The 15,299-nt window shown below is 45.4% G+C and overlaps 1 protein-coding gene across 3 annotated transcripts in view; it reads right to left on the reverse strand.

The window, feature by feature from the left end:
• Positions 1 to 15,299, reverse strand: part of LOC146684324 (helicase ARIP4-like) — an 85,797-nt gene that overhangs the window by 4,574 nt on the left and 65,924 nt on the right. For all 3 annotated transcript variants that reach the window (XM_085444337.1, XM_085444339.1, XM_085444338.1), the window contains 19 exons: positions 13,819 to 13,952; positions 13,420 to 13,593; positions 7,244 to 7,461; positions 6,891 to 7,073; positions 6,228 to 6,361; positions 5,292 to 5,488; positions 4,929 to 5,132; positions 4,702 to 4,840; positions 4,442 to 4,619; positions 4,119 to 4,331; positions 3,779 to 3,897; positions 3,496 to 3,620; positions 2,794 to 2,893; positions 2,494 to 2,699; positions 1,736 to 1,911; positions 971 to 1,167; positions 590 to 789; positions 388 to 477; positions 57 to 152 (listed from right to left, as the gene is read on the reverse strand). In XM_085444337.1, the coding sequence (XP_085300463.1) occupies positions 57 to 152; positions 388 to 477; positions 590 to 789; positions 971 to 1,167; positions 1,736 to 1,911; positions 2,494 to 2,699; positions 2,794 to 2,893; positions 3,496 to 3,620; positions 3,779 to 3,897; positions 4,119 to 4,331; positions 4,442 to 4,619; positions 4,702 to 4,840; positions 4,929 to 5,132; positions 5,292 to 5,488; positions 6,228 to 6,361; positions 6,891 to 7,073; positions 7,244 to 7,461; positions 13,420 to 13,593; positions 13,819 to 13,952 (3,083 nt within the window). The remainder of the gene's footprint in view (positions 1 to 56; positions 153 to 387; positions 478 to 589; positions 790 to 970; positions 1,168 to 1,735; positions 1,912 to 2,493; positions 2,700 to 2,793; positions 2,894 to 3,495; positions 3,621 to 3,778; positions 3,898 to 4,118; positions 4,332 to 4,441; positions 4,620 to 4,701; positions 4,841 to 4,928; positions 5,133 to 5,291; positions 5,489 to 6,227; positions 6,362 to 6,890; positions 7,074 to 7,243; positions 7,462 to 13,419; positions 13,594 to 13,818; positions 13,953 to 15,299) is intronic.

A 15,299-nucleotide genomic window follows, 5' to 3' on the forward strand; every position in this document is an offset into this window, starting at 1 on the left:
TACAGTAACTAGGGTTACATGCTTTCAGAGGTGTTATTGTAAGGGAATCATCCTACCTTTGGGTGGTGCTGTTGAACTCTCCTCCACCGACTTGGCCTTATTAGCTGCTCTGATGGCAAAGATTCGGCCATCAGATGTCCTGATGTAAGTCCCTATGAAAGCCACAGGTAAACAAAACCGTTATTAGAATTAAATGAAAACATTTCATTATTAAATCTTTTTACCCGACTAACTCGACAAATACCAAACGTTTTTTTTAAATAATCTCTTCAATAATAACAAAAAACAAACAAAAAACAGCTGGAACAAGGACACGTTCACACAATTATCTGCATTTTGTGACCACCGCACAAAAGAACTGACATGTATAACAAAGCGGTATTGTACCTTTAGTGCCCCTGATGACATGGATACTCTCTCCAGCGGTGATCCTGGCCTGGACATCTGTGGAGTTGTTGGTGCCTGGAATCACTATGTCTATAAAGAGATAAAGAAAGACAATCAGAGTTTAAGGCCATAAAGAAATAGTAATCTTTAGTACTGACAGAAAGAATAGGGATAAAATGGAGTGCATGGAGAATCTGCTTACCAGTGGTGGTGACAATTTTCTGTACAAACACGCCAGCTTTCTGCAGGCAGTTGACAGGGAAGCCTCCGAGGCTGCATTTAGAAGAGTCATTGCCTGGGGCAGAGCTTGCAGATGCCTGGCGGGGCATCATAGAGACTGGAGTTGACTGGACTGGCCTGACACTGGCCACTGGCTTCTCTTCAGTGCTAGTGGGAGGACGCCTGAATAGACAGAGATTTTCTGTTTTTTACTCTTGATTTATGACTTGTCTTTATTTTTTTGAAGGAGGGTTTACTTGATAAATGCTCAACCTTTTAAAATGATTATGAGACAAGTGATACGAACTGGATTTACGGTAGCTTGTTAGCATACATACTGGGATTGTAGATGTCAATTACTAACCAGTTTCTCTGGCTAAAGGCAGGGATGTTGGTAAGGCTCTGATCACTGGCAGGGTAATAGTGAGCGTAGGAAGGGCGGGTGTATGGCACCGAGGCCCTCTTTTCAGCCTCGTAGCCCTTCTTTGCTGCTTTCTTCTCTGCATTGCTCAGCTTCAGCTCCCTGCGGTCTATCAGCAAGGACTCGTGGGGGAATGGTTGCTAGAAAGGAGGAGGTTGAAAGCTGATCAGTGTTCTGCTCCAAGTTTGCACGATTACCTCACTTATGATGACCTCATCCTATACATTTATATTTTTTCCAGCTTATACCAATTCAATTTAATAAAATTCATGAGAACGCCAATTGGAAGATTCTCTGCTTTTTAAAGCGAGCCACAAAAAGGGGTGTAATTATGTGATGACTCATCACGTCTTAATCTCCAGAACCTCACAAGCTGTTTAAAATAGTGTTATAAATGTAAAACAAAGCTTCACTGTAACTCCTTGGCATACTTCCCATAGTTCCAAAAATGGATTTTAGTTGGCAACTATGGACACACTTGGACATGTCATCCTGCTGTAATGACAGCTAGGGGCTTATTCAATTAGCAGAGAACTCTAAAACATAAACAAGCTTACTTAAGGAGACTTCTGTCTGTAGAAAACAAGTTTTTATCTTCATCAAATCGTAGTGAACAATGGAAAAAATACACAATGGAGTGCAGGAGCGTCTATGCTCTATTTGTAATCGCCTCTAGAGGGCGTATGGGGACAATATGTTTCCTCATACCTTTGTAATCAGGTGGGGATTGAGGTGCAGGGCCTTCTTGAGGATGCTCTCCATTCTGTCGTTGGGCTGCAGATGGATGCTAGATGAGTCTGGTTCCTCCTCCACAAAATGAAGAAGAGACTCAACTTCTCTCCTGGTGAAGGTCAGCACGGGGTTCAGGTCATCCACAACGCGGTCTGATTGACAGAAAGGAAAAAAAAGCAGAAGAACTAAGACATTGAGGTAAAATTGTTTGGAAAAAGATTCATCTAAGGAAAAAAAATGTAGACAGAAATGGCTACATTTGAATGGCCTCGATGTATTCGTCTCACCAGACAAAGCTTACAGCAAACACTTGAGACACTTCAGTGTCAGACGAGAGCCTCTTGGCAGAAGAGCTCTGACTTTACCTCAGAGCTTATTATTTAGTTTTAGGGGTACTGCTCGCACAGAGGAACCTACACTTGGGGTTTTCAGTGAATTTCAACACTGACAGATGTTTGAAGGGAGTGAAATTTCCATGAAGTGAGGATGATGGAGGTTGAATACAATCTCCACGTCTTATAATTTTTCCTTATTTTTTCCCTTTCCTCCTCCTTTTTTTAAAATTTGAGTTATTTCTGGTTAAAAATACAGGAAAATGTCTGTGACAAATGCTCCTGTATGCAATGCATTTTTAAGTAACTAAAACGTTACCACGCACATATTTTAGGAGAGGTTATTTGACTGCAGCTCCGTTGGAACTCTCTGCAGCGCTTTTTCACATGTTTCCGACTCACCAGACATGCCCTGTTTGGAGATCTGGCGGTCGTAGATCTTCTTCTCCAGCGTAAAGTCGCACACCAGCCTGTAGATGTGGCACGGCTTCCTCTGCCCATAGCGGTAGACACGGCACACGGCCTGGGCGTCGTGGCACGGGTTCCAGGAGGCGTCAAAAACCACCACGCGGTTTGCCCCGATCAGGTTCACACCTAGACAACCAGCCCTGGCAGGAACAGACGGGACAGCAGTAAGCTGATTACTCCTTTTAAGATTTATGACCTATAATATTGATATAATTAGTGTGGAGAGCGTGTTACCTGGTTGACAGCAGAAAAACCCATGCGGAGGTGTTGGAGGGGTCATTGAACTGGTTTATCAGTCGCTCTCTCTCTGAGGCAGTTGTGCTTCCATCCAGTCCTTCAAAATATCACACGGCAACTCATATCTAAGAGGTTCTCATGTTCTTTAAGTTTTATATTCTTGTAGCTCTTCTCTTCCTGTTTTTCTCTGAATTTATACCGCTTGCTTGCTTGTTTCACAGTACAGTGAAACTTTACCCTTCAATATTTGAATCCCCATATGCTATTATATGGACTGTACAGATAAAGTACCATGTATATAGAGACAAGTTACAGCTGAGGATTCATATTATTAGAGCTCAACTAACCAGTTAAAATAAAACATTAACTGTAATTTGATCTTGGATGACAGATCTTTATAAATATCTGTGGATCATTCTTATCAATTACGACACATGAACCCCACAAATAGAACAGCTGTAAATGAAAACACTGGCTTGCAGAAAAATGATAAATCAACATATAGGTATTATTTAAAGAAATCGAAAACACCAGCAGGTGGCAGCACTCATGGCAAGTCAATGAGAGTGGCAGCACCCAAAGCATTGCAGTCAGTTCCCCCAAAGAGAACAGACTCATCAGTTCAGCATAATTAGCGGCTCGGTTTAGCATATTACATAGAGCGCTGTTTCGCACCTCCGAAACCTCATGATTACTTACGATAGTAGTTGAGGTTGCGGACCCAGTTTTGATTGGGTCTGTCTCTGCTGGGCACATTGGGTGATGGAGGCACTGGTCTCTTAGCCAAAAAATCCTCGATCACGGTCAGCGTGGACAAACTCTGACTGCAAGAAGGCAGACGGACGGACGGGGGATAAGAAATCTGATCCATGAGGTGCACGAGTGTAAGTAATGGAATGCAAAATTGTTGAAAAGTAAAGATTTTTATTACTTTTTCTTTCGAATCAAAAATCTGCATCCTAGCACTTTTTACATCTTTTACCTGAAGACGAGGAGTTTGTCTCCCTTTCTGACACTCTCCTCTATCAGGTGGAACAGCAGAACCATCTTTGCAGAGTTCTCCAGGATGCCAGGCTTGTAGTCAGTCATGATGTCCTTTGCCTGTCCGCGTGAGAAGACAGACTGTAAAAACTGCTTGCAGACCAGCTTCAGAGGTTTTTCCTATATAAGCAGTTTCACTGATTTTGAAAAAGTGAGGTTACAGATGGGAACTATGGGCCAGTTTTCTCACATCTGAACACAGCATGGACTTTTTAAAATTTCAGTACCAACATTTGTTAACTTTGATTGGATCGCACTTTTCTAATAGTCTTCCAACGTACCCATTCATATGTGATGACCTGATTGGCTTTCTCCTGCAGCTGGTTAAGGCTCAGGCCACCGACGGGGTTAGAGTTGTCCAGGTTCTTGGGCTTTTGATTGGTTGGTGCCGGACATCGTCCTGTAGAGGTGATGTCATCAAGGTCTAAATCCTGGTCGCTTGCCAGGTTTTCCTTCTGCAGAGCCTCGTACAGGACATCTGGATGGTTCCAAATCTGAAGAATAACGCAAATTTATATTTAAAAAAACTATATATAAATGTCATTATCGTCACCAGTGAAACAAAGTTTCTGAAGAGATCCAGACACACGCTCGCACTCCTCACCTTGCAGCAGACGCAAAACGCTTTGAGCGGGTTGAGGCTGAGCCAGCCCGTGTTTCCTGCCTCTCTGAAGCGGTTCATGAACTCTGTGTAGAGGGCCCTCTGCAGGGGAGACAGACGCACCAGAATCACATGCTCCTCCTTAGAAGGCAGCTGGTCCTTCAGGACATCGTGGCCTCGTCTGGATTAAAGACAAATTACAATCAATATTCGCAAAAACCTCACTGAGCTTTTCTTTTATGGACAATGACAGTGACCCTTACCTCTGTACAAAGCCCTCCAGCAGGCTGTGCAGGACGTGGCTCCTGTACCTCATCAGCTGGATGTCCTGAGGTGTGCTGTCCACACACTGGCCGTTCAGAATGGGACGCTCGAACATGTTGCTGAACTCCTGCCGCGTACCTGAAATGTGCACAGGGTGTAAAAGCTGCAGTGTTGACATTAACTGCTAATGCTCGTCTGCTGAAACGAGGCACAGGTTGCTCCGTACCTAGAAAATCGGGCCGGACAAAGTCGACCATGCACCAGTATTCAATCAGGTTGTTCTGGAGCGGGTAACCGGTGAGGACCACACGGCGTCTGGTTCGGATGTTCTTTAGAGCCTGCGACGTGCTGGCGTGGCAGTTCTTGATGCGATGTCCTTCGTCGCAGATTACCACGTCTGGACCGGGCCGAGCCAAAGCTTTCTCGATACCTACAGAGAACAAGTGAGGATATTTTTAATCTAATTTGCAATTCTGATTGTTCTTGCGCTGTAATCTGAAACTTCTAGTCTTTGCATTTCTCCCATTTTTACTTCACGTCCTGTCCTTCCTGTCCTGCAACCTCTATCATCATCCCCAGTCTCTCCAACCTTTAAGTAGCTCCTGCTGCCTGTCCTCTTCATCCAAGTCGATGACGACAGGTCCCGCTGCTTTCTTGCTCTTCTTTTTCCTTCCAGCCACGAAGCTCTTCTTCAGTGACAAAAGGCGATACATCTCGTAGCCCATCAGCAGCACGCCCCCGTCCCGAGCCCAGTCCTCCACCACCTTTGCCCTGGCTGTAGTATTCCTGGATATCACCAGAAGATATCAGGTTGGTTACTGCTTGTGTTTCTCAAAGGTAAGACAATGAAATATATTTTTGCCTGGCAGCAATCCACAAAGTAAAAGTGTTTTCCTAAAAAGATAACATTCATTACAGTTCAATAAAAAAAAGAAGAAAAAAAAGAGAAAGAAAGCTGGAGGCATGTTTTCCTTTGAGTGATGAGCTTAAATGTGATTCGAAGCACCTTTAAGTGAAACCTATGAAAAAGTGTGAGATGTATGACTAAAGGCGAAGAAAATGAGTCAAAGAAGGGAGGAAATCCTGTAATAATATCCGATTATCTTATATTAAATAAATATTTTCAGACATTCACATACGCGTGAGAATCAGAAAATCTTTTCCAGCAGAAATCCAGCAGCTGTTGGGAGGGAAGATACTAGAGAGACGGGAGAAAGGACGGGCCAGACGGGGATTAAGCTCACAGGCCGACCAGAGGGTCAGCTTAGTCTTTTTGGTTTTTTTAAAGGCAGATAAATGAAACACTTCCTGACTGCTTTGACCCTGCTGTCTGTGTGAGGAGGAGAGAACCTGCAGGATTTTTATTGCTTTTGGTTCTTCCTCGATGATTACATAACATTTAATCAATTTGAATTCTGTCTAGTGTGATAGAGCAAAACAACAAAGACGTGGTTGTTTTTAAGCGCCCAATCTTAAAAAGGATTAGGTTAAAAAAAAAAGAAAAAGAAGTGTGTTTGTTACTCACTTGTGTTCATCGTTGAGAATGTGAACCTTAAAGGTACGTGGTGTCACCACTGCAGGATCAGGATCTGGAGGTAAAGCCTCAGGGGGCGGGACCCAGGTGTTGAACTCTGACAGCCAGTTCTGCAGCGTGTTCACCTGGAACAACAAAAAATATATACATTTTAAAAAATCACCAAACCCTCTTATAGCTTATCATCTAATTTCTATAAGAATTCTGTTCACGTCATAAGAGTGACAGCTCAGAAACCTCACTCCAAGCAAAGGCAACAAGCGTGTTGCCTTCCAGCTTCACAAGTCCAGCAAATGTGTTCCGTTTTTTGTGTTTCATTTTCCCTTTTGATGCAAAATCATTTTAAGATAATAGAACTCAAGGATAAATACGATCAATAATTCATGCAAGCGTGAGCTGCAGAACATCTTAACATTATTTATTAACATGCCCTTTTCTCTGAGTTTCTCTTCACATCAACTTTTACACACACTTTCTTTCTATCGATCGAAAGCTCGCAGGCAAAACGTGTCCCTGCACTTATTCTATTATTCATCTATTCACTTATATCTTTTGATTTAATCCACTTAGATTTTTCTCTTCTTCCATATATCTGAGCATTTATTGATTCCTTCTCCGTTCTACTACACCAAGATCAAACCCGCGGGTTCTTACAGGTACGATGGCGAGCACGGTGTGAGCCTGGGTGCGTCTGAAGAGGACGTCGATGAAGGAGATGACCTGCAGCGTTTTTCCCAGGCCCATGCTGTGTGCCAGGATACAGCCGAATCCACTGCTGCTGCTGAAGCGCTCCACCGACTCCACCAGGTTATCGTACAGAAAACGGATTCCCCCAATCTGAGAAGGAGGAAGAGGCAGCATAAGAAAAGCAGAGAGAGTGAAACTCCGGGGTCAGGATTTATGGGGCTTTACAAAATTGACATCAAAGGACTTTTTAAACACAATGAATAAATTCTCCTTTTTTTGGATTTTTCAAAAAGTTACACTAGGTGCTGCTACATTAGTACCTGATGAGGTTTCACTGCTCTGGCCAGCTGAGGCGACAGGAAGATGTCTTCCTCTGTAGTCGGATGGTTCAGGTTGACCAGCACCCTCCCCTGGGCGTCCGGCTGGTTGAGGGTATCGTTGATGTGGGCGTCGCTCGGCTCGCTTTCTTCTTCCTCAGCTGTAGACTCGCTAACGTGGACGATGGAGTCGTCCTCGCCAGAGCTCAGATCTATGACGTCTGCGCAGGCCGGAGAGAGTACACAAACACTTGCATATAAAAAATTTTCATCATTTTTTTGGGGGTGGAGGAGAAATTGCAAACTGGAGAAGTTATTAATTATGTAAAATTGGTAATTCTACTAGGTTAAATGATAAACACTTTAAGAATCGGTGCATTTCATGCTGTTTTCGTGGTGAGCAGGGCTGTTTCGCTTTTGAGACACACAGAATGAGAGACTGAATAAACAGGCCCAGCGGCCCAAGTGCCAAAGATTGAGAAATCTTGCAGCAGCTATTCCAATGAAAACAAGCCCTCCTTCTTTTTAATGGCCTTCATACATTCATGTCAAGTAACAGGGGTCACTGGTCGCATCTTGTATGACGCTGCTTCAAACGCGAAGGTTATGTGCGTGCGCGTTTGGAAATGGAACGACCGAAATCCATATCTGATAAAAAAAGGAATTCAACGTCAGCGGTATCAAGTGGTTAAAGTTACACAAGCTGGCAGCCTGTGAGGGCACAACGGGAAGAGGTGGTGTGTGTCAGTATGTTAGTGTGTGTGTGTGCGCGCGCGCGCGCGAGAGAGAGAGAGGGAGAGAGAGCTTATATAACTGCAGTGAATGGCTGGTTATACAAGTAGGATTAGAGTGGAGGGGGAGATTGGTTATGCAACCCAAACTAGAAATGTCACTGTGCCACTGTGGTGAAAGTGTGTGTGTTTGTTATGTGAGTGTGTTCTGGCTCATAACCAGGATTAGCCGGCTTTATTGCTCCACAGACCCACTCTGATCTGCGCCCACACACACACACAGACCCACACTTTCCCCTTTCATCTCCCTTCCCCTCTCCCCCTTACATTTGCCTTTTTTCCTCTTTGCTTTTGTCTTTCTCAGCTTTCACATCTACATATTAACCGTCCCTGTTTATCACGGCCATCTCTCTCACCCTCCCATCCTCATGTGTTTGTGTTGCAGGTATGTGTGTCTACGGTTTGCCTTCATCTTCTGGCCCCGACACTGAAATATATGTGTTTATACCAAACTGTGTGCGTGTGTGTTTATCCTTGAGTGGCTTTCTGAATGTTTGTGACTGTGTGAGGGTGTGAGAGAGTGCGCACTTGGGCAATAAGGGAACAGTACATGATGTACTCTCTGAAGGTTCTAAATATTCTGATGCACATGGCAGCTAATCTACGAAAACACCCTGCAATTTATAACTCACACACGCACACACAGACACACAACCTTTACAGGAAGCAGGGAGAATTTTGACCTCAGTTTAAATTGGTGCTGTAAGACTTTTAGTAATTAAGTTTAAATGTTTTTACAAAATCCTCCCTTGAAGGATTCTTTTCTTTTCTTTTTTTTAATCACAAGTAAAGTAATCAGCAAGTTTTCATTTGAAATAATGGGACGCTTCCTTTCCAGCGGCTCTACTGAGGCAGCTGCGAGAGCGAAACTAGAGCTGCAGTCACAAAACAGAACCCATACGACTTCCTGTAGTTTACAGACGTGATGTTGAACATAAATGCTGATTTCTGTTCATCTCTGCAGATGAATGGACACCTAAATATGTGCTGACTTGTGGTTTTTGGAGTAAAAACCTCATTCGATATTCAAGTTCAGGCTGTCTTTCAAATCTTCCTTTTTTTTTTCTTCTGGAAATTCAATCTGTCGGGTCTTTTACTGCGTCAGCTTTCCAGACCCCTGGGCTCAGAAAGCATTTTGAAACAGAGTGTGTAATTTAATAAACGCATTCCTGTCATGAGGCTATTGAGGCTGGTTTGCTTAATCTTTAAAAGGCTGATGAGATGTGAGGTTTCCACCAGACAACGTCAAACTGCTACAGTTGCGAGATATTTCCTTTTGATGGGTCAGTGTGCCCCCCCCCACACACACACCCCCCTCTTTACGGTCAAGCTTGAACTTTAACATTATGTTGTGTAAAGAAAAAGAGAAGGTGCACACTGTGGATCTACTGTTTCTCAACACCGACTGTAGTAAAATGTTTTATGACTTTATGATTTTGCATTGTGCAGCCTTCAGTACCTTCAGTACCAAGAAATCCAACAGTAGGACAGACACTGTGATGTAACTGCTACATGTTTGAGTAGAACAGATGAGTCACTTTTACATAAGTCATGACAGCAATTGTGCAACGCCTGATAGCATAAACGGACAATACTTCATTCTGCACTAATTGTCACGGTTAGGTGGTCCTCACCGATTACCTTGCCACTTTTTGGGGGTGTTTGTGTGTACTGTGTCGTTAACCACTTTGTGTTTGTCTATTTAGACGACATCCTCGTTTTCTCTAGGACCCAAGCCGAACACGTGAAACAGGTGAGACTGGTGCTGCAGCGTCTGCTGGAGAATCGGCTTTTCGTCAAGGGTGAGAAGTGCCAGTTTCATGTTCAGTCTGTGCCGTTTTTGGGGTTTATTGTGGAGAAGGGGCAGTTGCGAGCCGACCCTGCCAAAGTGAGGGCAGTGGTGGAGTGGCCCGAGCCCAAGACACGTCGGGAACTACAAAGGTTTCTCGGGTTCGCCAACTTTTATAGGAAGTTCATCAGAAACTTTAGTGCGGTGGTCACTCCTCTCACGCGGCTCACCTCTCCCAAGCAGCCTTTTCTCTGGTCTAGTTCAGCGCAGCGGGCGTTTGCTCATTTGAAACATCTGTTTTCCTCTGCTCCCATTTTGATCCAGGCTGACCTCACCCGACCATTCGTGGTGGAGGTGGACGCATCGGACTCAGGGGTGGGGGCCGTTCTCTCCCAGCGGGTGGAGGGCAAGCTGCACCCTTGTGCCTTTTTCTCTCGACGGCTGACTCCAGCGGAACAAAATTATGATGTGGACGATCGGGAGCTCCTCGCCATCAAACTGGCCCTGGAGGAATGGCGGCACTGGTTGGAGGGTGGAGAACACCCCGTTGTGATTTGGACAGACCATAAGAACTTGGCGTATATCCAGGCAGCTAAGCGTCTCAACGCTCGTCAAGCCAGGTGGGCCCTGTTCTTTACACGTTTCAATATCTCTATAACCTACAGACCGGGATCACGCAACACGAAGCCCGATGCTCTGTCACGCCAATTTTCGCCCCACATGGACGACGAAGAGAGGCAGAGACCCGTTCTGCCCGCCTCATGCGTCGTGGGGGCCATCACATGGGAGATTGAGAGGATGGTCAGAGAGGCCCAGCAGCAGGAGCCAGACCCAGGGACGGGCCCGGATGGACGGTTGTTCGTCCCCACAACGGTCCGGGGCAGAGTTATACACTGGGCCCACACCGCAAAGTTCTCCTGCCACCCTGGTAAGAACCGCACCATTAGTTTTTTGCGACGTTTGTTTTGGTGGCCCTCTCTCCTCAGGGATGTTCGGGACTATGTGGCGGCCTGTCCTACCTGTGCTCGGAATAAGACCCCCAGTGCTCCCCAGGCCGGTCTCTTGCACCCTCTGCCCGTCCCCAAGCGCCCCTGGTCGCACATCGCTTTGGATTTTGTCACCGGTCTACCGCCGTCGTCAGGTAACACGACCATACTCACTGTTATAGACCGTTTTTCCAAGGCTGCGCACTTTGTGGCATTGCCTAAGCTCCCGACGGCCTTGGAGACTGCTCGGCTCCTCACTGATCATGTTTTTCGATTACATGGACTGCCATGGGACATTGTTTCTGATCGGGGTCCCCAGTTTACTTCTCGGGTGTGGAGGGCGTTTTATTCAGAACTGGGGGCCGGAGTGAGTTTGTCTTCAGGTTTTCATCCTCAGACGAACGGTCAGGCGGAGCGGGCGAACCAGGAGTTGGAGTCTATGTTGCGCTGTGTGGTGTCCTCGAATCAATCCACCTGGAGTGGCCAATTAGCTTGGGTCGAGTACGCTCACAATTCCAGCACGTCGGCGGCCACTGGTGTGTCTCCGTTTGAGGCGTCGCTGGGGTACCAGCCGCCTCTACTCACCATCACTGAAGGCGAGCTGGCCGTCCCCTCCGTTCAGCATCACATGAGACGCTGCAGGCGAGCGTGGCGCGCCACTCGGGCGGCTCTGTTGAGGACGGCGGAACAGAATAAGAGGCTGGCTGATCGTCGCCGCACCCCTGCCCCTGCCTATCGTGTTGGGCAGCAGGTGTGGCTCTCCTCCAGGTATGTTCCTTTGCGGACTGAATCCAGGAAGTTGGCCCCGCGTTTCATTGGGCCTTTTCGATCCAGGCTGTTCTGAACCCAGTGACTGTTCGCTTGGCCCTTCCTCGTGCCATGAGGATTCATAATGTGTTTCATGTTTCCCAGGTGAAACCGGTCCGGACCAGCCCTTTGTGCCCGCCCTCCGGGCCCCCGCCACCCGCCCGGATTATCGACGGCGCCCCGGCGTATTCCATCTCCCGCATTATGGATGCCCGGCGCCGCGGTAGGGGCTTTCAGTTCTTGGTGGATTGGGATGGGTATGGTCCGGAAGAGCGTTCCTGGGTGCCGCGGTCTGCGGTTCTCGATGACGCCATGGTGAGGGAATTCCGCCGCCGGCACCCTGACAAGTTTGGTCGGTCGCCGGGAGGCTCCCATTGATGGGGGGGTACTGTCACGGTTAGGTGGTCCTCACCGATTACCTTGCCACTTTTTGGGGGTGTTTGTGTGTACTGTGTCGTGTCTCCTCTCCATCTTGTGCATATGTTTTGCTGCGGAGACATGTACCTCTGGAAGCCGTGGCACGGCACAGCAGCTGACCCGAGGGGTGGGTCCGGAGCTGGAAGCGTCGCACCTGGACGTAATTACTTCGCCGGCTACAACTGATCTGAAGCAGCCCTATTTAACGGTGCAGTCGAGTCACAACCAACGCTGGAACGTTGAACTAAACCGGGTAGCGTAATCGTGGCTAGTATACTCAGCTTGTGAAAGAGAGACGGTTGTATTACAGTGCGTGTGCTTTTCTCATCTGCCCTCAGGATTCAGAGATCGGAGGAGGAGCCGGCACAAGGAGCAGTTTTGGATTATTACAGCACTGTCACTGCAGGGAGAAGTCATCGTATAACTGCACTGCTCTTTCTGGATTACAGACTCGAACTATTGACTCACCTTTTCACTGTGAATAAATTCACTGTCACTCTGCAAGGAGTCTCGCACCTGAGTCCTTTAATTCCATTTCACCATGACACTAATAAGGCAAACCAATTAAATAACCCAAAGAGGAAGTCTGCAGCCTGCCACAGCTGAAACTGAGAGCCTGGAGAAGCTGCCAGTCCTTAAAGTGAGATTGATCCTGGAAGTTTTAAAGACCTAACATGGTTTTGAGCTTATAACCAGATGGCTTAAACTTAAAATCCAAGTTTCTGCAAGTTGAATCTGCCCTCAAACCTCTGTTAAACGTGATGAGGAATGAATGGGAAAAGAAATACACTAAAATCCTGAATGTCCCGAAAAACGAAAAGTTGCTGCACACTGTGGTGTTTGGGCTTTGTAACAATAAGGATTCTGCTTTTTAAAGGTTTTGTCCAGTTAGGCGACCGTCCCCTCTACGATTATTCCATGATACATGTAAAATACACCCTGAGATTACAAGAAAAGGGTCAGTACTCCAAGTCTTTGTCCACAAAATGCAAACTGTGTTTAGTTTTTTATAAAAATATACCTCACATTTTTTTTTAACACAAGCATTTTTGAATACTTCTTCTAAAGACTGAAAAGGAAATATGCTGACTGAAAGAAACCTCAAGTATTCCCTTGAAATGTAAAACAACAACAGCGTGCAATAACACAGCTAAGTAACGACTCTTCAGTCATAAAACGCACAAAAAAGGGACGTTGGAACCAGACAAACATCTTGTTTCTGTTAGTTTTTTTCTGTCTGCTTTGAGAAACATCTGATTTCAAGTGATGTCCTTTGACAATAAGAATAAAAGCTCTTGTTCAAACTGAACTGAGCTGCTGGTTTAAGTTGGTCTAAAACACTTGGCATTACTTTTTTTTTTTTTGCCTTCCTCTGTCTGTGTCTCTTACCTGTTTTGTGTGTGTGTTGTGGGCTAACAGAGGCGGGTATGTTAGCCTTGCTGTCGTCTTCACTGATGCCCGTGCTGCCCGAGTCCACACAGATCACCTCCCGTCTGCTCGAGTTCACTTCTTGCTGAGATGCTGCTGACGTTGCCGATGACGACGCATGCGTTGTCACATCGCCTGGAGAAAAGGTTACGTAGGTGACGTTAGTATTGGAAGAAGATTTGGGGACAAATGAGGGATGAAAAGAGAAAAAAAACAGCTGTGAGATGATCAAAAAGAAAGCAAAATCGAGTCGTTTTTTCTGAACCTGGATACAAACTTGAAATTGCAGTTTGTTGTACAGTTTAGACAGTTACTGTCTGATGGAGCAGCGAGTTTGCATGTTTGTGCACACACTCTCACCAGTTGTGTATTCGGGCAGCAGCGGTATGGGGAAATCCTGTTGTCCTTGCTGCTCCAGACGGCGCCTTCTCTCCAGCTCCTCCTGCTGGGCCGCTTTGGTCACTGCCTCCAACTGATGCTCCTTCAGTAACTTCCTGCGCAAACACAGCAACAAATCGGTTTGCTTTTATTCTAGTTTTAGAATTTCACAAACTGTAACCATACAGTTTGCACTGTGCACGTGTTCGATTGCTGATGAATCATTCTTCTCACACTGGAATACTCGCAGGGGCTTAATTATGATAGTCACATCATTACTTTCTTTAAAGCTACATTAGTCAGCATTTAATAATAAATTGGAACCAAGAGAGTTGCGCACTGTGAAATGTGTGACTCAGCGAAAAAGCCACAAAGAATTATCAAAGACTTTTTAAATGCTTTGTTTTGCTTTGGAGGAAAAATTACTGCCATTACTGCTAGGCTCATTCGAAGAACCCCACTTGTTTTGTGTCCTCATGTTGAAGGACAACCTGATTTACACTACCTGCTAGAACAACATGGGAAAGTTAGCTTGATTTCTTCAGTCTGTTCTTTTTCTAGGATGGAATGATTGGACAGCATACATAATGTGGCCGTCTTTATTAAATTAGTTAAATGTCCCTCGACCAGACCCTTTTGGTAGCTTTCAGCAAGTATGACAAGAATACTTCTGGCTTAATATTTGAGCACTCTTGGTAGATTTAAAATGCGTTAATTTAAATTGGTTTCCTGGAACAGACCCAGCTTTTATGTGTAGTCCACAAATTTTCAATAGGGAATGCCATTCTAATGTAATGACTGATTACATTACAGTCAGTCATTAAACAGACCAAAACCAGGTTTGATTTGTGTTTGGGATCATTGTCAAGTTGTAAAACCCAACTGTATCCAAGTTTCAACCATTTAGCGGTTGATCTGCTTCCACTATGTGCAACGTACCAGTACCACTGGCAGTAAAACAGCTCCAGAGCATGATGGTACCGCCACCATGCATGACAGCTGGGACAGAGTTCTCAGGTTTGACCTTTACTCTTGTCATTTTGGCCAAACCGGTCCTTTTTTGTCCGATCTGACCACAAAACCTCTCCCTGGAAGAGAAAAAAATTTCACCACAACTCTGACTGATTAGGCTAGTAGGTAGATACCTGACTTCTGCTGTACTGCTAGCACACTAAATGCATTAAGTGTTTGCTGATGTTGTTTCTGGATCCTATATTTCCACAGTGGGTAAAACGCTTACTGGAATATGGGACGATGAAATGAACATTGTGTCTCCGGGCTAATTCTTTTCTAAGATGTCAAAAGAATTGAAGATATTTAGAGAACTCAGTGCAGTGTTCACATTTACACAAACGGGTTTCAGTTTTGCTATAGCCTTCAACTAATGTTGGGAAAAATAATTTGCAGTGCCTCAATAATGCTATGCTTTTTATTAATAATAAGCGTTATAAAGTTATTTACAC

Source organism: Copadichromis virginalis, linkage group LG20 (genome assembly GCF_057382275.1).
Source record: "Copadichromis virginalis isolate Kocher_CV1m ecotype Utaka linkage group LG20, C_Virginalis_male_GT1.1, whole genome shotgun sequence".
In the NCBI taxonomy this organism is placed as follows: Eukaryota; Metazoa; Chordata; class Actinopteri; order Cichliformes; family Cichlidae; genus Copadichromis; species Copadichromis virginalis.